This window comes from Phodopus roborovskii, unplaced genomic scaffold, assembly GCF_943737965.1.
Source record: "Phodopus roborovskii unplaced genomic scaffold, PHOROB, whole genome shotgun sequence".
Lineage (NCBI taxonomy): Eukaryota > Metazoa > Chordata > Mammalia > Rodentia > Cricetidae > Phodopus > Phodopus roborovskii.
The window spans coordinates 10,476,511-10,502,784 of NW_026126585.1; the positions used below are offsets into that span (position 1 = coordinate 10,476,511).

Sequence of the window (26,274 nt, forward strand, 5' to 3'; positions counted from 1 at the left end):
GCCAGGATTTCATCGTGGCTGAAACTACAAAGCAAGCTCTGGATCATAGTCTGGTCCATCCCTTTTCTTCTACCTGGACACGGGGTTCCTTCCCCCTCCTCTTGCTCTTCTTCTTTCTTCCCTTCTGTCTTTTTCTTAAAACTAAAATCTCCTTCATTTGATGGGATGATTAATGCAGGATGACTGGGGCCAAGCAAGTATGTGCAGGAAGCTAATGGAAGGCTGTGTAAGCAGGCGATGAAGACAGCAGAAGGCGATGTTGCTGAAGGAAATTCAGGGTGCTTCTCTTCCTCCCCAACATCTCTCCTTTCTTCCCAACCTGCCTTCTCTCATCACTTTGCTGATTGGCTCCCAAAGCTATGCCATATTCAGCCTGTGGGAGGTACAAAGAGTGGTCAGCTTTCTAGTTTTCAGAGAGTCACCTCCCACATTATTACATAGCATGCACAGAAAGCTATGCACTGATTTCCATAGTCTAACAAATACGTCCTCAGATGTTCTGCAAAATTCAGTGATGGGGGAGAAAAAAAAAGACGTGAAGCGCTGTGAAAATCTGTAGCTTCCCATGTTCTCCTTCATAATCAATACTGAACCAGTCACTCAGAGCTATAAAACTTCAGAACAAATCCGACATGCGGCTGGGAGCCCCTCAAAATCCCAGTTTCCTGTGCAGGTGTTGTTTCTATAGATCAGAAAGCTTCTATTCTCGTTGTTTTTATCCAGCAATGGTAACGAGGTGATTTGGAATCTGCTCGTGGCTTCAGATAGCATTTATTTATTTATTTTGCCTTTTCATCAGATCAATATGTTGTACTGCCTATTTTATTCTTAGGTTTACTGACTGTTCTTGGGAAAGCAAATTCAAAGGGAAGAAACAAGCAGATTGGTTTTTATCTCAAAGCCCTGGCTGAGGCTTGACAGAAGGAATCCTTGGAAATTCACAAGGAGCAAAATTTCCCAGGCCCTCCCTGCTGACAGATGCCTTTGTTTGGAGGGTCTGTCTTTAGGGGCCAGCTGAGTCCTGTAGTATCAATCAAGGGCTCCTCCTCCACCAGTCAAAGGACACACTGGCTAACCCTGGGCTCATGTTTGCTTGCCCTGGACCATTAACTGATAAAGGATTTACCACCTACTCTAGACAAAGAACAGTGACTACTGATAGTCACTTATCTGTTGTTTCCTATGGAGAAGTCAGAGTGGGAAGTAGTACTTGTAAAATGCATTTATATATTTATGTTTAATTTTGTACATGTGGGGAGAGGTGTGCACAGGACTGCAGGTCCTGAGGTGGCCAGATGGAATCAGACTCCCCCAGCAGCTGGAGTGACGGGCCATCGCCATCTGCCTGATGCGGGCACTGGGAACAGAACTTAGGTCTTAACTGCTGAACCATCTCTTCAGTCCCATCCAAATCTTGCTTTAAGATATCAGCACCTTTGTTCTGTGTGCTCAGCTTCGTGAGAAAAGAGAAAGCCCTGAAGATTCCCAGGCTTACTTTTCTCATTTTGTCCATGAAGTCTCACCATCTTGTGATCCCAGGTGTTTGTCAGAGTACAGGAGGGTCTGTGATCGCATAAGCCGGAATGAAAGCATGCTGAATCCAAACAAGTGTCTGGAAGCTAGTGGGCTGGGTGGAACCTCCCTCTTCCATAGGACCTGATCATTTCTGGCCACACTGCTATAAAAGTAGAGGGTGTGCTCCTGTCTGCACACAAAATGAGTTTCAAATATTGGGGTGTTTTCCCATGTGAAGGTAGAAGGGATGTTGCTTCCGGAAAAAAAAAAAAATTTAAAAGCAGCAACGATGCTGAACTAGTTAGAAGCATCATAGTTAGAGGTGTGTATGTGTATGTAGATGAAATATATACACACATATACATGTACACACACACACACACACACACACATATGGTTTCAGATTATCAGAACTATAGAAGAGGTTGTGATCATGTAAGTCAGAATATAAGTGTGGGGTGTTCAAATAAGTGTCCAGATAGCCAGTGCCTCATGCACAAGGAGGGGACACTGTTACTTCTTTATAATAACTTGTCCCTGATTTTGCTTCTCCTGAAATTGGATGCAAAATCATTGTCAGAAAAGAAATATATTTGTTTAACCAAAGAGAAACAACTTCCATTTGACTTAAAAAAAAAAAAAAAATCATTGTGTCTTCTTAGTGTAGTCATTGTTTACAAAACAAATACCATTTCATCTAGTATGGCTACAGCTTATGAGTCCATCTAGAAACAAATAGACAAAACCATATTTATGGCCAACATGAGATATTTTCTGGGTACACGCACAACAGTAAAAACATTTTGAAAATTAACAGGCATCCACAGGTATAAATACACTGTCAAAGCATTTAGCGCTCTTTAACATAGCCAAGTCCCCTGAGCTTGAAGCAGCATTAAATTCTCCTTTGCCAGTGGCAAAAAGAAGCCGTCAAGCACAGCATTGAAAAATTGGTACCGTTTCCTGGCCAGTAAGCAACAGAACGAAGGGCTGAATATTTTATGGGTTTTTATTTATTTATTTTTGTTCTCATGCTGTTGTTTTTCTCCCCCATCTTTCTCTCTCTCTCTCTCTCTCTCTCTCTCTCTCTCCTTTTCTTCCCTGCCCAGGACTGATTGTGGTGACGCTGGCCGTGTGTTGGATGCCAAATCAGGTTCGGCGGATCATGGCTGCAGCAAAACCCAAGCATGACTGGACCAAGTCGTACTTCAAGGCATACATGATCCTTCTACCCTTCTCTGACACCTTCTTCTACCTCAGCTCTGTGGTCAACCCTCTCCTCTACAACGTGTCCTCTCAGCAGTTCCGGAAAGTATTCTGGCAGGTTCTGTGCTGCCGACTGACTCTGCAACACGCCAACCACGAGAAACGCCTGCGTGCCCGGTTCAGCTCCACCAAGGACAGCACCCGCTCCATCCGCAGCCCCCTCATCTTCCTAGCCTCCAGGCGGAACTTTTCCTCCAGGAGAACTAACAAGGTTTTCTTAAGCACTTTTCAGGCTGAGTCCAGGCCAGGAGAAGCTAAGCCCCAGTCCTTGAGTTCTGAGTCACCACAGACTGACTCAGAGACCAAACCAGCTGATTCTGCCACAGAAAATGGTTTACAGGAGCAGCAAGTGTGAATGTCAAGTTCAGAAGAAGCCTTGAGCAGAAGCTGGCTCTTCCCTCCAGCAAAAGCAAAGTTACCTTCACGCAGCAGTCCCCAAATAGACTGTGACTCCATCAGGGACAGGATGGAAGCTGGAGGCGTTGGGAAGCGCAGATGCAGACGGCAATAACTTCTAAGGGTTGATTCTTCCAGGCTGGCCTTGGTGGTGGTTACACGGACCGGGGTGGGAAGATCTGGGCTTTCTTCTCCATACTTCTGCTTCAAGCACACACAGAAAATTCAGACTGAGTTGGTTCAGAGCTTACAAAGTATTTGTGCACAGCAATCTTGCATTACTTGAAAGGAAACAAAAAGACCCCCTTGTCTACCCAGAATAAAAGGACACCCAGAAGAGGCTCAAGGAGGTGAGAGAGTGAGGGCCAGACAGATGGTGCAGCAGGGGTCGGCATCTCCGTTAGCTTCAGCAGTGTGCCAAGCAGAGGGCTAAGTTGAAGAGCAGGGCGGTGGTGAGAAGACCTGGCCTGATGGCCGACGCAGAGCTGCCCCTTTTCTTGGGCCTTGGCCCATTGCAAAGGGGAGTGTTGCAGCAGCTGATACACACGGAGTTCAGTTTCCCAGGGGAACAGAAGGACTGGTACCCAGCCGAGGCGATGAGACAGGCTGCCGAGGATGCACACGACTTCCGGTACATGATCCCTGCAACACAGGACCACAGAAGTGGGGTTAGCATGTGCGGTCTGCACGAACGTCACTTTGAGCTCAAATCTGGACACATAGCTTTTCCTAACTCCTCACAGAGAAAAGATTCTTGTCCCCTGAGCTTGTTGAAGCCCGGGAGTTCTTTTGGGTGGATTGCAGGGAGGTCACACAGAACCTAGAGTGAATGTGACGGACACTGACTGTTGACAAAATTGTTCTGACAGCTATTTTAGTTTGCTATCTCCATGAATAAAGAGTCTTTACAACCAAAGCTTCTCTGCTCTCTCTCTCTCCATCCCTCCCTCTCCCCCCCTCTCTGTTCTTCCTCCCTGCATTTGTGTGTGGGTGCAGTATCCTCAGACTCCAGAAAAGGGAACTGAAGACACGGTTGGCTGGGAACTGCCTTATGGAGGTGCTGGGAGCTAAATTCAAGACTTCTGTAAGAGCAGTGCACACTCTTAACCGGCTCTCCCACCCCTACACCCAGCTTTTCTCATATGGGTTCTGGGGATCAGACTCAGGTCCTCATGTTTGCATGGCAAGTGCTTTACTGACTGGGGCATCTTCCCAATGGCAAGGTCTGTTTTTCAATCAGCTCCCACTTTATGGTAGACAACTGTTGTTATTGTTCAAACCATGTCATGCTAGGATCACATACCACATGCTCAGATATTTGTCTCTGTGCTTACCTAGTGTAGCCTTAGAGACACGACTCCCAACCAAGAGTTCATTAAATCCTAGAATTCTCTAAATACAGAGAAAATCCCAAAGGGAGTAATCTGGTCTACCTAATGATCATGTGATTTCTTTTTTTAAGCTGAAGATTCACTACAATTGTAATACTAATGTTAACAGGAACGTGTCACTGTTGATAGATGCCCAAGCAGGCACGAAGGCCTGGGTTCCACCCCAGCACTGCATACATTGGTGGTAATGCTGTACATGTATCATGCTGGCGCTCGGTAGGCAGATGCATGGGGATTGGGAGTTCAAGTCATCCTCAGCTACACTGTGAATTTGATACCACCAGAGGGTACATAAGGCCGTGTTTCAAAGTAGTAACAATTTTAACAGCTAAGCATGCATGGGGCCTTCCTGGATGCCAGAAACTGTATAGATGGCTACCATGTGCCAGCTCACTTAGTTCCATTCCTAACGTTTAGATAAAGCCCTGTGCAGAAAAGCCTTGGCCCCCAGCATGGTGCTGCTGGAGGTGGGGTTCATGGGGGAGAGGTCTTGGGTCACAGCATGCATGTTCTTAGAGGGGACAGTAGCACTCTAGTTTCTCTGTGTCATCTGTCTGTCTGTCTTTGTGTCCCTCTTTCTCTCTCCTGGCTATTGGCTATGGGATGAGGGGGCCTACTTCTTCACATGCATCTACCATAACATGTTGTGTCACCACAGGTCTCTGACGATGGATTGACCTTCCAACCTCATGCCCACACCCCTGTCCTGTGTGTGTGTGTGTGTGTGTGTGTGTGTGTGTGTGTAACCTCAGTGTAACTTCAGATGTTGTTTCTCAGGAACCTCCCATCTTGAGTTTTGGAGACAAGGTCTCTAAATGGTTTAGAGCTCGCCAATTAGGCTGGGCTGGCTGGCCAATGAGCTCAAAGGATTAGAAGCGTGAACCACCACATATGGGTCTGTTTAAAGTGTGTACCCTGGGGATCAAATTCAGGCACTGGTGCTTGCATATTGTGCACTTTGCTGACTGAGAAATCTTTGCAGCCCCCTCAAAACTGAACCAATACGAGCCTCTCTTCTGCCTACATTGATTACTTCCAGCATTGTGCTACAGCGATGTAAAGCTGACTTGCATGGCTGAAAGTACTAGGAGGAAGGGCCCTGTGACGTTCCCTACTGCACAGATCCAGAGCCTGCAGCTGCTTACTGAGCCTTAGACACTTGTCCAGGTGCCATCATCAGACTCTCATGTCAGCTGCAATAGGATGTATTATGGTAGCAAGTGTAGTAGTTGGAATGAGAAATGCCCTCCTTAGGCTCATGTGTTTGAACACTTAGTCTCACATACCAGCCCTGTTTGGAAAGGTTATGGAACCTTCGGAAGGTGGAGGTCAGAGCAAGGGGATCCTTGGGGGATCAGCCTTGAGGTCTGATAGTCGGGTCCCACTTCTTGTCTTCACGCTGCTTCCTGTGTGCAGGTGCAATCCAGCCCCAGCTGGATTATATATACTCTTGTTATCGCCATACCTTCTCCCCCACAATAGACTTCAGCTGTAACCAGCCCAGTGTCCTAGCACAGCTGTGAATGTGGCCCAACACACTTGTGGATGACCGTGTCATATCAAAATATCGCGGACACTCCTACATGTGAGCCAAAATAAACCTTTCCTTTGGCTGCTTTTTGTCGGGTATCTAGCACAGCAATGAGCATAATAACTAATTCAGTAGCAAACTAAGCATGGAGAGGGAAGAGTTTGAAAGAGTCTGTCAGCTCAGACAATGAGCTTTGGTGTGTGTGGGGGATGGGTAAGACAAAAATAATGACACGGGACTCAGAAGCAACGGTCTGAAGTCTGCATGCTGCATTTTGCAGCTGAGTGATATAACACACCCCATCAGCAGCCAGGGTCCTCTACCCAGCAATTGCCTGCAGGTGTCTGGCAAGTATGGTTTCAGTTTGCACCCCTCCATCCTCCAGGAGAACTGCCACTTTGGGTGTGTAGTATAGAAATAGGGAAGATGCAAACTGCCTGAAACTCTCAGAGGGAGGGAGAGGAGAGCTTTCAGTTTTCTTTAAAACATGTAATTTCCTGGTTTTTCTTTTTTTTTCTTTCTTCTTCTGTAAATGAATATTTGTAAGGATTGATTTTCCAGCACTGGTCAGCCATCCTGGAAGGTGACTGCTCTGGAAACACAAGGACAGTGTATGAAATGCTCATATGAAAGAGGCATTGTTTCACTTCCCAGGAATTCTCTAAAAAGTTTCCATTTCTTCTGCCTGTTAGAAAATTAAGTTTCTCAGTGTTTAGTTGTGGGTGTCTGCTTCTGTTTCCATCGGCTACTAGATGAGGGCTCTATGCTGACGGGTAAGTTAGTCGTCGATCTCATTATCAGGGAAGGGCACTTATGGTAGCTTTTTTCCACTGTTCCTCAAATTGTTAGTTGGGGTCAGTCTTGTAGGTCTCTGGACATTTCTCTAGGTTCAGTTTTCTCTTCAAACCTATAATGGCTCCCTCTTTTATGGTTTCTCTCTCTCTCTGAGCCAAACTGGAATCCAGATGCAGAGAGGGAGGACAAGACCAGGCTACAGAAACACATAGAGACAGCTGACTTGAACAAGGGGGAGCTAATGGACCCCCAGACTGATAGCTGAGAATCCAGCATGGGACTGACTCAGGCCCCCCTGAATATGGGTCTCAGCCAGAAGGATTGAGCAGTCTAAGGGACCTCAGACAGTGGAGCCAGGATGTATCCCTGGTGCACAAAAGGACTTTGGGAGCACATTCCCCATGGAGGGATACTCCCTTAGCTTAGAGACATGAGGGAGGGCCTAGTCCATACTCCAAATGACTTGAAAGATTTAGATGGCCCCTCCTGGAAGGTATCACCCTCCATGTGGAGTGGGGGTGTGGTGGGAGGGGAGGGTGGTCGGGGGCATAGGAGAGTGGGAGAGAGGGAAAGAGGGAGGGAGGGAGGGAGGCAGAGGGAACTGGGATCAATATGTAAAATAAAAATAAAAAATAAAAAAAGAAGAACAAACTCTGTTCTGGAATATGTTCTATTTCGATCAATACAACATCTTTTTAGTGGAAAAAATAAAGAAAACTAAGTTTTACACAATATATTCCTAGCTTGATTTTATTTTTATTTTATGTATTTATTTTTCTTCCCTCATGTATTGCATCCCGACTGCAGTTTCTCCTCCCTCCTTTGCTCCTAGCTCGCCTCCTCTACCTCCCTTCTTCCCAGATCCACTCCTCCTCCATTTCCCTTCAGAAAAGACTCCCAGGGACATCAACCAAACATGGCATAAACAAGTTGCAATAGCCACATATCTTCATATGAACGCTGGATGAGGCAACTCAGAAGAAGACGTTTCCCCAAAGCAGGCAAAATGAGTCAGAGACAGCCCCTGCTCCCTCTGTTCGGAGTCCCAGAAGAACACCAAGCTACTCAGCCATAACATATTTGCAGAGGACCTAGTTCAGACCTATGCAGGCTTCCTGACAGAAAGTTCAGTCTCTGTGAGCCCCTATGAGCCCCGTTTGGTTAATGCTGTGAGCTATGTTCTTGTCTCAACCTTCATTTTAAAAGTACCATCATCCACCAGTCCAGCTACTTAAAGAGAAAAGAAACTCATCATAGTTGAATTGGCAAATGATCTTGCTGTGTGCCCCCCCCCCCCAACACACACAATGAAGTTATGTCGCTTGGGCTGACAATCTTCCCAGGAAGAGCCATGGAACCTCTAACAAAACCTCAGCACCAGGCATCAGAAAACTCCTTTTGAGTTGTTGGTCAGGGACTCCAAGAGGCTTCCAAAACAGTATAGGCTATTACTGTTGCCTTTGATTGTGTCCCAGAGGCTATTGTTGAAAATGTTGAAGATACTACCTACTTCAAACACAGGACTCAAAAGAGTCTAGCCAGAGCTAGCCTGAAACTCTCCTCCCTAATGACTAGCTTTCGTAGTCGAAGAATATCCTACTCAAACTCCCTAAGGAGGAAAGAACCAATTGTGGTCCGATTCAGTAAACTCCTAGTGTGGCAGGATATTCCTAAAGGTGTAATGGTGGCACTCATATCTTGGCGGTAACCAACAGCTCTCTAGGGCTAGTAAATTCATGGATCTTAGAGGCAGCCTGTAGGTCCCTTTACTAGGACAGCATAACTCCTAACTGCATCCTTAGTATGGAGCATAATGGATAAAGCTACCTCTCACCCCTCAGCAAAGTAGCTTCTCTTTGTAGCAGACAGAAACCATTAAAAAAAAAACCACAATTGGGCTAAATACAGATAACAATTGAGCATTGGGTGCCCAGCTTGAACACAGGGTGTTTTTCTAGGAAGGGGAGTTAGAAAGATTGTAAGAGCCAGCCAGAGCACCAGAAAGTCTACTGCGAGATTATATCTCCAAGGAAAGACAGGGAAGCTCCCCCTGTGATCCTGCAACAGATGGCTGCCAGAACAAGATTTGAACAATGGCCATACCAACAGACAGGTTAATGTAGAAAAGAGAAGTCTCATAGAGCCCCACCCACAGGCAGCTAATGACTGCCAAGAGAAGGAGAATTAGTCTTTAGGGATAAGTTCACCTAATTAGTTATATAACACTGATGTGACCAGCTTTGAAAGTGTGAAGCTCAATTCTAGTGGCTGCAAAAAAAAAAAAAAATGTGTGTGTGTGTGTGTGTGTGTGTGTGTGTGTGTGTAGCAATGATATAAAAAAGAGGCTATATGTTTGAGAGGGAACCCACGGTTGGGGATGGAGGCCTAGATAGAAAAAAATGAAAGACATGGGGGTTTGTGGGAAGTAGGAAAATGATTTATTAAAATGACATTTTAATAAAATTACTTTAAAAATTCTAAATACATGTGGTATGCTTCATTCAAAAATGAAATGTGAACTTTCAAAAGAGGAAAAGGGGGAAGCAACCAATAGTCCTACCCATCTGTGACACCCATGAACCATATCAATGACCAGCATGGCAGGATAACTCTAAGGGTACAGTAGTGGCAAGCATATCTTTGTGGTAGCCAATGGCTTGCTTATTGGACTTAAGACTCACTCTGGTGCTGAAAACGGAGCTAATTACTCACTGCTGGTGAAGTCATGGTTGGAGGAGAATCCCACCTACCAATTTACTAAACTAGCATAATCTCTGATAACAATCTAGAAGCATTCATCCTTATACCCATGGGTGTGTGTAGTCTTCACTTCTCACCAAGGAAACTACAACAGAGACCACTGCATAAGCCTGCAACCAATCAAAATGCAGAGCTGTGGAGGCCAGTGCCTCTCTACGCCTGTACAGAACACTCCCACACCTAAGGCAGACGATTATAAGGGGCAGAGGACCAGAGAATGTACTGTGAGATTGTGGCTCCTAAGAATATCAGAAGCTATACCCATAAATTCCCACCAACATGACTGCCCAAACATGAGCGGGACAAGGAAGACATCAGTGACAAACCGAGAAAAGCCCATGAGGCCTCAACCTTATACCTTACACAAAGGACTAAGGCAACTGAGGAAAGCGGGTCAGGGGAAGAGCACGCCGATTGGTACAGGGACAAAGGGTCGGTCTTGAAAGCACACACACAGGTAGCATTATAGAGACTGAGGGGGATATGGTTAGTGTGTGTGTGTGTGTGTGTGTGTACACATATATGTGTGTATATATATATGTGTGTGTAATATGTGTGTGTATATGTATATATATGCAATAACAATTAATGAAAAAGCGACCATGAATTTGAAGGAGAGGGAAGGGTTTGTTGGAGGTTATGGAGAAAGGAACGGGAGGTAAGAAATGTAATTAAATATAAACTCAAAATTTTTTTTTTTAAAAATTTAATTTTGGAAAATTATTTAAAGCAAAAAAAAAAAAAAGTTGCTAGGAAATGGGTAACATGCTCACCATGCAAGGATGGGGATTGAGTTTAATTCTTCACACCCACATAAAAGCCAAATGCTGCAAGAGAACACATCTGTAACCCCAGGGCTGGGTGTGCTGTGTGAAGAGAGGCAGAGCCCTGCAGCCTAACAGCCATACAGGGTAGCCTAGCCAGTGAACTCCACAATCAATGAGAGATCCTGCCTAAAACAAAAAGAAGGTAGAGAGCCTTGAGGAGCATACTTGACATGGCCCTCTGACCTCCACTCATATATACACATACTACACATACATGAACCTGTATTCACACACGTATACACACATGAGTGCAAGCAAACACTACACACACACACACACACACACACACACACACACACACACAAAGGACAAGGACTAAGTTCCCTTAATGTATAACATGGTCCAAGCAGTTATTAAGGAATAAATAAATAGTTTTCTGAAAAAAATGGAGATAGTGGCTGACAGTTCGCAGACGAGACAAGAAAGCCTGGGTACATGGGCTGTGGTACTCATCTTCCCCACCATGAAGAGATGTGCAAATTAAAACTTCATCGAGCTACAGGTCCTCCTTAGCATGTGGGCAAAGTTCATAAGGCTTATTAGCACCAATTTCCTGGGCTCTGCAGGCAGGTTCTCCTCACTCCACTGATTCAGAGGGCAGACAGGTGTAAATGCTATGAATACAAGGTGGCACCAGCTAGCAACACCACAAATGCACAGGCTCCTTGACCCAGCGATCCCACTTTGATGAACCTGTCTGACATTCCCAGAAACGCAAACTGTCCATACCTAAGGTTAGTCAACAAAGGGCGGTTTTAGCAGGGAGCGTGGGCAATTGCTCTGTCCGGTCAACTGGTAAGCAGCCTGCGCCTTATCGACGCAGAGAGATTTCTCCCAGGTATCAAATGAGGAAATGGATCACGGACATTTTGTTACAAAATGAATTAGAGTTGGGCAATTCCTTCTTTGCTCCCGTCTTCTCTTTTTCTTCTCCTTTTTAAGGTTTAAGGAACTACCCGAAAGCATCTTGGGAGAGGAAAGGGTTTATTTGCCTTATGTATCCAGATCACCCCCCATTATTGAAGGAAGGCAAGCAGGAGTTCCAGGCCAGTACCTGGAAGCAGGAACTGGAGCAGAGGCCATAGAAGAATGCTGCCTACTGGACTTCTCACCATGACTTGCATAGCTTGGTTCTTCAAATGACCTGGGACCACTTGTGTAGGGGTAGCATAACACACAGAGGGCTGGCTGGGCTTTCCCACATCTACCCTTCATCAAGAAAGCTCATCACAGACTTTACCTCCAGGCCAACTGATAGGGGCATTTTCTTTCCTGAGATCCCTTCTTTTTCAGATGGCGCTAGCTTGTGTTGAGGTAACAAAACCCCCAACCAGCACATGCTATAGTACAAACATGCTTAAAGAACTATACAGTACTAGCTCATTTAATCATTGTAAAGACCCCAACCCAGTTTTCTCAGACATGGAAACCGACACAGGTACCAATGTAGTAATTTACATAGGTAACACATGGCAGAGCTGGGATTTGAATGCAGGAAGCACGATTTCCAAACTATACCCTTAACCACTCTGCTACCCTGCCCACCATGTTCATGCGTGCATGTTGGGGGCGGGATGAAGCTTGCAAATAGTTACAAGCTCTCTGTGGAAGAGTATACAGCAAAGGGATGATATAAGCCATCTCTGAGGAGAGACGCTATATAGTCACAGGGACAGAAAGACAAACGAGACCCTTTTTGTGACCATTTGAAATCAAAAAGGAAAGAGAATGGAGTACTGTTCTGAAATGGCCTTTAAAGGTAACAACCCAATGAGCAATTGGTCTCAAACAGCTTCCCTTTTTCAATGCTGTGTCAACCAGGCCCTTTCCAGCTGTCTGTTCAGGGCTCCTGGGAGTGAGCACATTCTCAAAGAGAGAACAGCAACCACAAGAAGGAGGTATGGTAAAACCCACGATTTGGGGTCACAAGGCAAGGGATTTGCGGCTATTTTTCCTTTAACCCAGTCCACATAAGCTTCAGTATGAGCTTGATGGGGGGGGGGGCAGAGAATAAAACCAGAAAGAACTTCCATGGATGTCTGGTTGGAGTATAAATCAGTGTAAGTGCTGAGGGATCTGTATGCGTTTCAGGATTTTGTTTTCAATACTGTGTGAATGTGTCTAGATGTGTGGATATGTGCAGGTACCTTAGAGGCCACCAGATCCCCTGAAGCTGCAGTTACAGGCAGTTATGACCCAACTGTGAGTTCTGGGAATTGAACTTGGGCCCTCTGCAAGGGCAGAATATGTTCTTCACTACTGTTCTATCTATCCAGCCCCGTGAAGGATCTATATTATATGTACATATTTTGTGTGCCTGTTACTAGAGATGGAACCCAGGGTTTTGTGCCTGCTAAGTACATCCTCAGCCATTGAGTGAAAGCCCCAGACCTATAATAACTTAAAATATGCAACCTCAATAGTTATATTGAACAGTTATACTAGGAAACAAAAGCACTTTTACATCCTTAACAGGAAGAAGGTGCCCTTACACTACAGGACATTCAACAGCTTCTGAAAGGAAATCACAGTGCCCTATGCTGATCTAGAATGCTCTCAACAAGGGCAAAAGGGAAGCTACAGAATGACATTTAGGTGCCCTGGTTATGTAGGAAAAACACAAACCAATCATTGCTTTAGCCCATGTCTGTCACATGTGTGTGAGAGTTTGTATGTCTAAGTAAAATCAGAGCAAGATGACCAGAAAGTTACACATTTATACACGATTATTCCATAGTTCCATGAATGGTTCATGTATGTGCATGTGTGTGCATGTGTGGAGGTCAGAAGTGCAGGTCAGGTGTCTGCTATCACTTCCCACCTTGTTTTTGAGATTGGGTCTCTCGCTGAGCTCCAGGGAGCATCCTGACCCCCCTTCCCAGTGATGACATTACCCAGAACTGAGGATCCGACTTAACATCCTACTGCATCCACAACTAGGGATTTCCTGGCCGTGCTATCTCTCCAGCCCTGTTTGTGATACATGAGTGCGTTACAGAGGGAATATATTCACTGACAGATTGCATCTGTAAGGTACAGAGATGAACAGAATTGAAAAGTACGAATCCCGTGAGCCACTTCTCTGCAGGCTGAGACTCACTGTATATAGCAGTAACACAGGGCAACTGAGTGGCAGACTGGTCCATGCCCTGGAAGCCAGCATACACAGCCCAGCCTCCAGGTGGGTTTCCTTGCATGAGCATTTGGGGTTGGTGAAGGGTGGCATGATTTGAGCAGCAATATGTGTGGAGTCTGAGCCTAGTCTGCTCTAGGTGGACTCCCCTTAACATGTACAGATGGCCGGGAGGCCCAGCAACTCATTACCCATTAGGGGAGAAGAAAGTAACAGGCTAGACCAGCAGGCAAAGACTTGAATGGCTGAGAGCTGCTCCTTGCCCCGCCACTAAATACCACGTTTTAGCAACAAACCGACCGACAGATGGAAGTTAGAGCAGAGTAGAGCCCAGCACACATTGCCTCAAAAGTGTTTGTCAAGTGGACAAACGAGGATAATGAGGGACTGAGGACACAGCTCAGTAGACAAATGTTTGTCGTGTAAATATGAAGAGCTGAGTTCTAAGTTCAGAACTCACCTTAATGAAACAGGTACCTGGCATGGTGGCTGGCACACATTTATAATCCCAGTACTTAGGAGGCTGAAACATGACAATCTCTAGGTCTCAGGAGCTGTCTAGTCATTACCAAGTCAATGTTCTACTATGTTCTACTCTCTCTCTCTCTCTCTCTCTCTCTCTCTCTCACGCACACAAATGAATGAAAGAATAAATGAATGAGCGAAGGGAGGACAGAGGGCAGAGAGAAGGGGGTGCAGAGAAGTGTTTTCCAGAACTTCCTTTCTAGGCCTGTGTGGTCTCAGTAGCCGAGGTTCCACCTAAGACAGATCTTTGACACAGGCAGAGCCAGAAAGCCCTAATCTTGATGACAGATTTTAGCCAGAGCTGGCAGGCTGGGGTGACTAATTGAGAGTTGTTTATCAGCTACATCTGGGCTAACTTCAGCTCAGACCTGCTCCTGCCCTCCACCTCACAGGGACACAGAGGTGTGTGTGTGTGCCCTGTGACTTTCTGGCAGCTTCTTGCTGGTTGGATTTGTGGACCAGAAGCTTTGGTGAACGTACCACCCGCTATTGCTAAATCAATCAAGATGGCATGAGTTTAAAACTTTAATCCTCTTTAAGTCTTTGGAGGGGTGCTGTCCTCCCAGGGAATCTAGGATTTAGTTGGGTGGCTATGCATGCTGGCTTTACAATAGCTGCAAATAGATCTCCCCAAGGAAGTCATTCCTGTTAATCTGCCTTATTAAGTTGTGCACTGTGGGGCATGGCAAAGGAGTGAAGGAGAGGGTAGCCAAATATTGACACTGCTTCTCAGGGGATTGATTCTAATACAGCAACGGCACCTGATTCCAGGGTGCAGGGAATCAGACTATGGAGATCAATGTCCCACAGGAGTTATGCTGAAAAGGGAGAAAATGGAGGTGAGGAGAAACTGACTGGAGAGACAGCTCAGTGGTTAAGAGCACTTACTGCTCTTCCAGGGGACTGGGACCCAGGCAACTCACAACCACCTGTAACTCCAGCTCCAGCAGTGATGGAGTGGGCAGAGATATAGCCTAGTCAGTAAAAGGCTCCTGTGCAAATCTCAGGACCTGAGTTCCATACCCAAAGCCCTTGTTCAAGATAAAGACTGGTATGGCAGCTCAGGCAAGTAGTCCCAGTGTTTGGGGAAGCAGACTAAGAAGGGACCCTTGGAGGCAGGTGGTAAGCTCCCTGGCCATCCAGCCTAGCTTTCTTAATGAGAGACCATGCCTCAAAAAACTGGTGGATGGTACCCAAAAAATGTCTGACAAAGTCTGTCTTTTGTCCTCCACATGCGTGCACACACTCATACACACACACACACACACACACACACACACACACACTACAGTGGGTGTTTGCTGTTACTGCTTTAACTATTACTATCCACATATGTCTGCAGGAATGGTCTGTCCACACCCTCAGTGCATTTAAGTATGTAAGCTACACCCCCCCTTAGTATGCACCACAGAGGGGACACGGACTTCCACAATCACTAAATGACTCATCTAACTTTTCCTCTTTCCCCTCATTCTCATTCCCAACACTCTCCCCACCCTGCCTGGACTGGACTGGGCCACATCTTGACCCGTGCATAAGTTATACATTCAGATGGGGGGAGACCAAAGGCAAACCCGGGGATGGTACAGAAGGAGAAAGAGAGAAGTGTTAGAAGTGGAGATGGATCCTGGATGGCCTTTGTCTCCTCTGCAGCAAGCCCTCGCCCAGGCATCGAGCTTGCTTTACAAGGTTGAATTATTGATTACACAGGGGCAAGAAGAAAGATGGTGTTTTCTCTGTGTTGGAGTTCGGCTCTTTTTGCCAGCTCCTAGCACAGCTGGGTCACCATAGCTTTAGTGGACAGAATAAAAAGCATCTACAACAGCCTAGCTGGAAGCAAGCCAGCCTGAAAATGGTCTCAATTCTGGGATTCCACATTACCCTGAGTTAGACTGCAGATCACAGGCTGGCATTTTGGTCTAGAAGCCTGCTGCTAGAAGAAGGTTGATACAAAACCTCTTTAAGGAACTCAATCACAGGTGTGTGCGCTTTACTCTGCCCTAGGCCTTCCTTCTTCAAAGATGCTTCAGGAGTCTTCCTAGTGGGTTTAGCACAGCCACAGGTAGCTTTAGGACACAGGTAGACCTAGAAAGTAAGGCATGCAACCCCAAATTTACAAAATTGTAAATTTACTTAAAACCTTATATTTTCTTCTTTCCTCCCCTTACCTTGTGATAACTTGATTGCACAGTTCCCCAGTGTGAACTTTGAAGGTGACAAAAATCTCATTAAATGTCATGCAAAATAAATGTCTGTGTGCTTGTCTGATTCTCTGGGATTTGGGGTGGACACGCCCATGTAAGCGCTTCATTAAGAGACTGGCCAGAACGCTCGCCCACTCCCCAGGTAGGAACAATGCCAAGACTCCACCAGGGGAGGAGTAAGCTCTGGGAGAGGCAGTTTCCATGCAGCAGAGTGGCATCACCTGCTATTCCTAGAACCACCCAGGCTGATCCCACACAGAGAGCATGCAGACATAAATGTAAATTTTGACTCTTCCAAAGAGAAGTCTTTTGGATAATTCATTATGCACACAATCTGGCTGGCTGAGCTCTACGGCAGGGGTTGGAGAAGCTCCTGACCGACATGCAGGGAAGCTTCAGTCATGGTGTGAGGACCACACAGTTGCCTCGTCCTCAATTTCCCCAGGCTGTTTTCCCTATCACAGTCTGTTCCTTGCTGCCGATTGTCACGACTGCCCTGCCCTGTAGGTCTATTAGAGGACAGGCTCTCCCAACGCCCTTCAGAGACTTCAACTGTTGAATAAACACATCTCTATCATCATCTATCTCAAAGAAGAGGTAGCCAGGATAACAGACCACCCATGCAGATGACCGGGTCAATGATCATTTGGACTATTGCCCACTAAGATTATGAGACAGGTAGCTTTAGTAATGAATGGGACACAGCTCAGAATCGCATGGAGTCTCAATGAAGGATTATCTAGATTGGGCTGCCTTGTGGCACGTCCGTGGGGGTTACCGTTCCTTAGGCAGGGGCATCCTGAACTCTATGAAAATGGAGAAAAATAGAGATGAACACAACTGAGCAAGCATGGGTGCATTCATCCCTTGGTGCTTGCCTACGGTTGTGACGTCACCAGTGGTCTCAAGCTCATCGTGGTGATGCCCCCCATAGATTGCAACACAACATAGAACTGTGAGCTGAAGTAAACCCTTGCCCCCTACATTGCTTTTTGCCATTGCCTTTTTATCCCAGTAATAGAAATAAAGCAGAAATAGATGGCGTTTTCTTCTCCTTGCCCCTTTCACTGGCTTATTCACATCTACCCAGCCTATTTCAGGAGTTGGCACACTTTTCTGAGAAGCCATAGGTAGTAAAAACAAACAACCAAAAATCTATCCTAGCTACACAGTCCTGATATTGTACCACAGAAGCTGCCAGCCATAGAACATTTGTGAATGGCCAGGCTTGGTGTCTTGTGACAAAAATTTAATAACACAAACAGGCTGTATTCATCCGCTTAGACTCTCATAACAACATCACAGTCTGTGCTTACACAACAAAAATGTATGCCTTGGCTGGGAGGCCAGCATTTCAAGATCAAGATACTGAGGAAGCATTTCCTCTTGAAGGCTTTCTCTTCTGAGCTTAAGAGAGCCACGCTGACTTGGTATTCGCATGTAGTCTTTGGTCTGTGTGTGTGTCTCTTTCGTAGGGCACTAACCCCATTGAACCAGTGTGCCATTCTCATGATTTCTATGGTATTACTTTGTGAAGGCCTCCTTTCTAAATGTCACCATGCATGCTGAAGACCAAGAATGTGACATGTGGATTTAAAGGAGGACACAGACTCTGTCCATAACACGGAGAGTGGATGTGATTTCAGTAGGTAGAAGGACACAAATAATCCACATTAGACAGAACAGAATTTGGCCTGGCAGCTGTGGTCTACACACGTCTGCCCTGTTCTGTCAAATTTCCATCCCCAAACCTATTGCTTCCATCAAGCCTCTCTTCCACAGCTTTGTGAGAAACGCCACCAACAGTCTGAGGCATTTGCTTCAGAACAAATATCAAAAATGGTCTCACTGGGGTCCTCATGTGTCTACTCAAGGGCTATTCGGTCAAAGGGCTTGGCTAGTTTAACAGGACTGTAGAATCTTCTGGATGTATTTTTAAATGCCTTCCCTCTGAACCAATTCAACAGAGAGCCTGCTCTTCAGAACCCATTCAAAGCCTGCTGTTGGCTCAGAATCCACAGGAGAAGGAACAGGGCCTACAGAAGGCTGAGAAGGGAAAGGCAGGCAAAGTTACAGCAGACCCCTGCAGAGTCTGTTCCCAGTGTGTGCAGGATGAGCGTAAACTCTCACGGCACCACTGTTCTAGTTAAAGCCCAAATTCTGCAGGAAAATCCTTGTGGGTCCTCAACAGGAAGCTTTGCATCAGTGCAGCAGGGTCATCCTTGTTAGACCTCCTCTCACGGTCCTTCTTTGGGCGTCTCCAGCATGAGCCAGAAACCACATAATTTCAGCACGAAGGCTGCTAACCAGCCTGAACACGCCTTGTTTCCTGTAAGAACCTGATATTTTGAGGCAGAGCCTCATGTATACTGTGCCAGTGTCAAACTCACTATACAGCCAAGATTAACCTTGAACTCCCAACTTTCCTGCCTCTGCCTGCTGAGATCTTGGGATTACAGGCTTTTGCCACCATGCCTCGTCTATGTGGAGCTAGGGATGAAACCCAGGGTTTCTTGCAAGCCAGGAAAGCGCTCTACTGATGGAGTCAACTCCCAGAGCAGCTATCCTCATTTAACTGCATTGGCTCCAGAAAACAGGTAATATACACTCTACCTCTGTCAAGAAACTCCCCATCCTGTCTGAGACCAGGGAAAGCAGCCAATTAAAGATGCTAATTTGAAAGCACATCCCATTCTCACCCCAAAGCTATTCCTTCCATCCCAGTTCTCCTACAACAAGAGATGTTTTTGGTTCTAGTCATCTTGTTCCTCCTTTTAATTCTCAATTACTTCTGAACTCGGGAGAGAAGGAGGCTGACACTGAGCATTCTTTAGAGTCCATTAGATTCCACTACATCACAGGATGCACAGCATCCCCGCTGGAAGGATTCAGGCATTGCGCTGGCCTGCCCCTGTCACCTGGCAGTACCCTGGTCAGCCCAGGGTTCCATGAGTACTAGTCCTTTACACCTGTAAAGGACCCCTTTAAAAGTCAGACCCCACCCACTTATGCTTTTTTGCTCTTTCTCTTTCTCTCCTGCTTTCGGTTGGCCACCAGCTACCCCCCTCTTCTTCTCTTCCCCTCTCTCTCTCCCTCTCTCCTCTTCTGTTCCCAGTGCCTCTATGTCTCTTCCCTTCTCCCTCACTCCCCTTTCTAAATAAACTCCTCATTTAAGCTCTATCTGCTTGGCGTGTTATTCCCTCCCGCCTCGGTCGCCCTCACCTGCTATGGAACCTGCTATGCTTTCCCACGTAGTCCCTTACCAGCTTTTATTCCTATAACTGTCACTAAAGAACAACACCTGGAATGACTTCTATAGTCACAGTTAGTTCTCTAGGTGATTGGCAAACGTTATCAAAACTCATCTTCCATTCCAAATAGCCTTTGGACTTGGAGACTCATAAACACATTCATTTAGTGCTATTTTTGCTAGATATATTGAACATCTTTCATCTGTATTGGGGCTGAAAGTTCTTTAGCCCCCCCCCACCTCAAAAGTTGTAACTTTGGGTCATCCAGACATGCTGGGGCATAGTTCCATCACAAGCTACAGGTATTGTAGGATATTATTTCAAGATCTGTTACATTTGTTTATGCTGTGGAACATTTGTTTAATGATGCAAGGATGTGTTGCATTTCTTTAGCTCTGTGAAGCTGTTACTTGGCCTGCCTAAAACACCTGATAGTCTAACAAAGAGCTGAATGACCAACCCTGAAGGCAGGAGAAAGGACAGGCGGGGCTGGCAGGCAGAGAGAATAAATAGCAAGAGAGATAGAGGGTTAAGAAGCGGGAGAGGGGGATATCAGGGGCCAGCTGCCCAGCTACACAGCAAGCAATGGGGTAAGAAGTAAAGAAAGGTATACAGAAACAGAGAAAGCTAAAATCCCAGAGGCAATAGGGGGACAGGATAATTTAAGTTAAGAAAAACTGGCTAGAAAGAGGCCGAGCATTCATAAGTAGGAATAAGTTTCCATGTGTGTGATTTATTTGGGAGCTGGATGGCGGGCCCCCAAAGAATCAGAAGAGTCAAAGAGTAAAAAACTGCCAATTACCTACAGGTGTCCTATGCAAGAGTACTTCTCTGGGCTGAGGAGATGGCTCAGCAGGCAAAGCAGGAAGACTTGAGATCAATCCCCCAGCACCCATGGATAAAAGCTGGGTTTGTGGTGCATGCTTAAAATCCTCAGGGCTGGGAAGGTGTGACAAGCAGATCTCTGGGCCTTGATGAACAGCCAACTAGACAACTGGTCTAGGTCGATGAAAGAAACCTCAATGTCAAAAACCCCAAGGTGGCTGGAACCTGAGGAATGATACCCAAGGAAGTGAATTCTACATGTGCAAGTACTTACATGTGCAAACACACACACACACACACACACACACACACAGAGGGAGGAAGGGGGAGGGACAGGGAGAAAAGGGGAGGAAGGACGAGGGAAGAAGAGAGAGAGACTTATACACTCTCCATGTATGTACAGGCTGCCACACATTTCTCTTCTCCCAGTAACTGACTTTGTCTCGGCTCTCTCTGCTGGTGCAATGATGGGAAGTACCTGAGTAGGGTCCTTAGGTAGTCCATGCTCTTCACTCCCTTTGCAATTTAATTTCAAGCCCAACTTCTGTGGTAAACCGCCTGTCTGTGAATGCCTGTCTGAGGGTGAGACTAATCTTTTTGTACTTGAAAAATAACCAACACTTACAGCACCATAGTTATGATTATATCACAATAAATATTCTATGCAGGACCAGGGACAGTTCCTTCAAGAAAAATGTGTGGAGATGGGTAATTGGAATGAACTATATGTGTTTTCGTGGAGCCTTGGAAGCAACAGCAAGAACAAAGATCTTCAATCCATTCCCAAGCATGTATTATTCTTTTTCTCTTTAAAGAACAGCATATAAGGATTTTTGACACCCTCTGCATCATAATAGGAGCAACTCTGGGCGAAAAAGCCTGTCTGCACTCGAGCCTCATCACTGCCTTGATGGGCTCTGGTTACCCTGAACGAAGAGAAACTGCCTGGAGATGTGTTTGTTCGTGGGCAATTCTGTATACCAGCTCTTAAGCACTTCTATCTTAACCCCACCTGTGAATAACTGAGAGGCCAAAGAGATCCCCTCCGTCTGAGCTGCAGATGTCTTGGGAAGCATGGGAGAATGCTAACAAGCTGTTTGAGAACTCTGCCTGCACCTTTGTAGTGATTGCATCAGCCCACTCCTGCCTAGCCAGGTGTTACTAGGATAATGCAAAAAGGGTTGTAAAGACCACTAAAAATCCAGACTGTTAAAACAGCTACAACAGCAAAACAGGCACGAACCAAATGTAACTGGGATGTGTTAGTTTATCCTACATTAGGGTCAGATTACCTTTTTATAAAATTCAAAGTGTATGTGGTGTGTGTGTGTGTGTGTGTGTGTGTGTGTGTAAATACTTGTGTACATGGGTGTGCCTATTTATAGAAGCTGAAAGACAGCCTTGACTGTATCCTCAAGCATGTCATTTGTCTCCTTTGGGACAGGGTTGCTCACTGACTTGGGGGTTGCCAATTAAGCTAGACTGGCTAGTCAGTGAGCTCTAGAGACCTTCGCGTTTTGCCTCCCTGGTGCTGGGAATTATGTGTCACAATGTCTGGCTTCCAGATTTGAACTCAAGTCCATGTGCTTTCAGGATGGGTGCTTTATAACTGAGCCACTTCTGCTGTTATCTACTACCCATGCTGTTTCCAGGGGTCCTGATGGTATCAAGCAGCCAGCCCATGATGTGTGAGGCCACTTATCAGTTTCCGTCAGTTTTCCCTTTGATTTTCTCTGTGCTGCAAGAACTTTCTGAGCAAGGAGGTTCCTGGGCAGGAGTGTGTGTGTGTGTGTGTGTGTGTGTGTGTGTGTGTTTTCTGCTAATATATTTGTTCTCTAACTTGTCGGGGGATTGAGGGAATAGATTTATTTGTAACTTTAAAAAATTGTGTGTGTGTGTGTGTGTGCATGCAAATGTGCACACAATGTGTGTGAAATCAAGCACACACGAAGGTCTGAGAACAAAGCCTGCTGTCAGTCTTTACCTTCCACTTTGTTGGAGATGGAGTCTTCTGTTCGCTGCTGCAGATGCCAGGCCAGTTGGCCCATGAGCTTATGAGCAGCATCCTGTCTCCTCCTCCCATCCCACTAGATGACTGGAATTACATATGGAGTCCTATTACATGGGTTTTGAGGTCCTTGCACTTGCAAAGATAAATGCCTTATCCACTGGGCGATCTCCTCAGCACCATGGGATGAGCTATAACAGGGTCCCTCAGTGACCTGTGGCCTCAGACTCTTGTATTCTGAGCCTTGATGCCCTTGATTGCTGTTCTCAAACAGTAAGAAGATTTCAAGAAGTCCAGTGTTCCTAAGAAGTTTCTTTCATCTGAGTTCACCAAAATGGAAGGAGAAGAAAGTCCTTGGTGGGATAATGGCTCCCTGTGGAACTAACCAAGAACATCTAAGTACTTCCAGCCTTATATTCAACACTAGCAACTGGGTATTCTCTCCTGCAGAAAATATACTCATAGTCAAACTTTAAGCTTGACTTTCTCTTTTTCTGCTTTCTGTGTGCATGTGTGGTGTGCATGTGTACATGCATTTTTTCATGTGTGGTATCAAATGTGTGTGTGATTGTGTGTGTGTGTGCCCATGCATGTGGAGGACCACATTTGATGTGAAGAATCTCCCCCTTACTCATGGAGACAGGTGTCTTAGTCAAATCCACACCTCTTCAGTACGGCAATTCTTGCTAGCCAACTTGCTAGCCAACTTGCAGAGGGGATCCCATTTCTGCCTTCTAAGGTTAGAATTCTATAAACAGCTACCCACACTTTTTGTAGCTTCCAGGAATCCAAACTGTGACATGGTAGCTGAACCATCATTCAGCCTCTTAGTTAGCCATTTATCCATAGAGTTCTGTGAATCCAATGTCTGTAATGTACTGCCAATCTTGTGATAAATGTCACTTTTAATGATAACTTGCTTTGTTTCCCAAATAGGAAAACGACCAAGATGAAGGCTCTGTGACTGCTTTTTAATGTTCCACTTAAGTAAAACAGTGGGTTTTCTTCGAGCTAAGAAACCATCTGGGTCCTCTTTCTGGGGATCGCTGGGAGCATTTTGCTCCAATTTTTCTGAACTTGTATATGGGTATTTTAAAGATGAAGGTAGTAGACAGACAGCTGACTCTTATACATTCCAGCTGTCAGGACAGGGGAAGTTGGGAATGTTTATTTATTTATTTAAAGGGATGTGGCTCGGCTGGTAGAGTGCTTGCTTAGCATGTATGGAACCCTGGGTTTGATGCTCAACACCACATGAACTGCATGGTTGTACATGCCTAAAACCCCAGATTTTGGTAGCCAAAGCAAGAAGATTACAAGTTCAAAGCTATCTTTGCTTACACAGCAAGTCTGAGGATAGTCTCAGATGCTGCCTCAAACAGCAAAAAGGGGTAGGGCTGGAGATACAGCTTAATAGTTCAGAAAATGTACTCCTCTGGAAGAGAATCCAAATTTGGTTCCCATTGAGTGGCTCACAACCACCCGAAACACCATCTCTAGGGGACCCAGTGACTTCTTCTGGCCTCCATGTGCACCTACACATCCATGACATTCATTCACACAGACATTCACGCATACACACATTAGTAAAAATAATTTTAAAGAGCAAGAAATAAAAAAAAAACCTAGTAGATGTGACAACAAATGCCTCCTGGTGTTATTGCATCCTTCTATCTAGAACTTTATGGTCATGCCAAAAGATGCAATAGCCTGAAGATAAACACCAGTTTGCCTGCAAAGTGATAGGACAACACAGAAAGCCCAAGTCTTTATATGGAGTCACTGGCCTGGGGGAGTGTCCCAAGACCACCCACTAATGAACTGTGTCTCCCTAGGTGAATGCTAAGTGTTTTCCCACTTAAAGTGACTGTTATTGCCTAAAGCATCCTTAAGAGATAGAGCAAGCAATGTTCAGGATGGAAGAACAGCGGCCCTTGGGCAGCAGCGAGAGCTGTTTTGACTGTTCATAGGAACAAACTAGATGCCTTAAATGCCTTTGATGCTGAAGTTGCTAATGTAGCCCAAGCTGCCTGGGGCTTGGCTGAGACTGGTCTTAGATTTCTGAATAGCCAGCATGATGTATTAATGATAGAAAGTGCAAGGACTTAAGCAACTGGGTAGAGTATTAGAGGCTGGTAAAATAGTATAAGGGTAGGCTTGTCCTGGACGAGAACCAGAGTTGAATCCCTCAAAATCCATGTTTAAAAAAAAAGCAGGAAAAATGGTAGGCACCTATAATCCTAGGACTGGGGATACAGAAAGATTCTTAGGCTTTGCTGGCCAGCCAGTCTAACTCAATGAGCAAGTTCCAGGTGCAGTGAAAGAACCCGTCTGCCTAAAAGTAAGAATGATTGAGGAAGATACCCAACTTCAATCTCTGGCATTCATGTTTGTGGACACACACACACACACACATACACAAACGAGGACACACACACACACAAGCATAGGGTAAAACAGATGGTAGTGCAATGACTATGTTCCTTTTTTTTTCTCCTGTAGTGGAGTTTATCCAAATTAAGTGGTTTTACAAGTCTAGCCATCCGCAGCAAGTGTGAATGGCTTGTGTTTTAGTATCGATGTATCTATGGCCTTTTGAACTTGTATCTCCTTTATGGGAGAGAATTGGGCGGGGAGAAGGCAACGATTTGGAGGGGGGGCTATAACCATTTGTGAGATGTTCTTTCTTCTCTAGGGAGTCCATGACCACAGCTGGTACTCTCAGTATGACAGTGTTGGAGGCGATGTGATTAGCTAGTGGTGGCCTGGGCCTCCAGCTACCTTGACTACCAAGTTACCTGCGTGCTGTGTGTGTGTTCCTTGGGAGCGTTCCTATTAAGCCAAGCCAAGTCAGCCTTGGAAGCAGGATGCTACATTAGAAGCCTGGGGGCTGGGCAACACTTCAGAGGGATGCCTTAAAAAGCAGCTCTTACAACCAGGTAGGCATATGTCAGCTGCTTCAGACTTACCAAAAAGCCAAAGGGTACATTTAATATGTCTTCAGGATGTGTTCTTACGCTAAAATTCTTTCCTCACTACTATAATAGCTATCATTTTACCATACAATGAGTTTGCTTCGATAAACTAAATTCTGTGTTTATTTGGTGTCAAAAAAATCATGGTGTGTGTGTGAGAGAGAGAGAGAGAGAAAGAGAGAGAGAGAGACAAAGAGTAAAGAGGGGAAGGAGGGAGGGGAGAGAGAAGACAGAAAGGAGAGCGTGTGTACAAGAGAGAAAGGACATAAGGAGAGTAGAGAAAAGATAGAGTGGAGAGGGGTGGAGGGAGAGAGAGAGAGAGAGAGAGAGAGAGAGAGAGAGAGAGGAACATAATAGACTCTTTCAGGCACCTATGTAGAGAGCATCACAAATGGGCTGTCTTTCCATTTCATTAGGAAAATATTCCTTAAAATCCTGAAAGGATTTGTTACTAGGTTGGTGAATAATAGACAAAGAAATGATTAGAAGGTTCTTCTGTCCTGCACTTGTCATCGCCATCACCAGCATCAACTACCAGAAACGCTTTGGAAAAAGTGTAGGTGAACCCTGGCAGGCTTCAGTTCAGACTCCAGGCTTGTGGGGTTCCTTTGACACCTCTACTTAAGCCACACTTTCACTAACGGGTTGCTTTGGATTTCTTTAATCTTTCTTTTCCAATTGCAAGTGACAAGCTGAATACCTTTCAGAGAAACTTAGAAAATTCATCTGTCTAGGTTGCAGATCTGCCTACTAACTGCCTGGCCCTCTAAAGATACACAATTCTGGAGACTCCCCTGCTTGCTCCGGAGCTGAGATACCATTGTACACACAGTCTGGGTGTCTTTGCCATTTGCAAAATTAGTCTTCTTACC

General features: G+C 45.5%; 2 protein-coding genes across 3 annotated transcripts in view; one reads left to right on the top strand and one right to left on the bottom strand.

The window, feature by feature from the left end:
- The window catches only part of Gpr39 (G protein-coupled receptor 39), a 185,221-nt gene extending 182,085 nt beyond the window's left edge, over positions 1-3,136 (top strand). The window contains exon 2 of the mRNA XM_051203987.1: positions 2,625-3,136. Within this exon, the coding sequence (XP_051059944.1) occupies positions 2,625-3,136 (512 nt within the window). The remainder of the gene's footprint in view (positions 1-2,624) is intronic.
- Lypd1 (LY6/PLAUR domain containing 1) overlaps positions 2,266-26,274 on the bottom strand; it is a 36,681-nt gene continuing 12,672 nt past the window's right edge. For both annotated transcript variants that reach the window (XM_051203989.1, XM_051203988.1), the window contains one exon: positions 2,266-3,819. In XM_051203989.1, the coding sequence (XP_051059946.1) occupies positions 3,584-3,819 (236 nt within the window). In that variant the 3' untranslated portion in view covers positions 2,266-3,583. The remainder of the gene's footprint in view (positions 3,820-26,274) is intronic.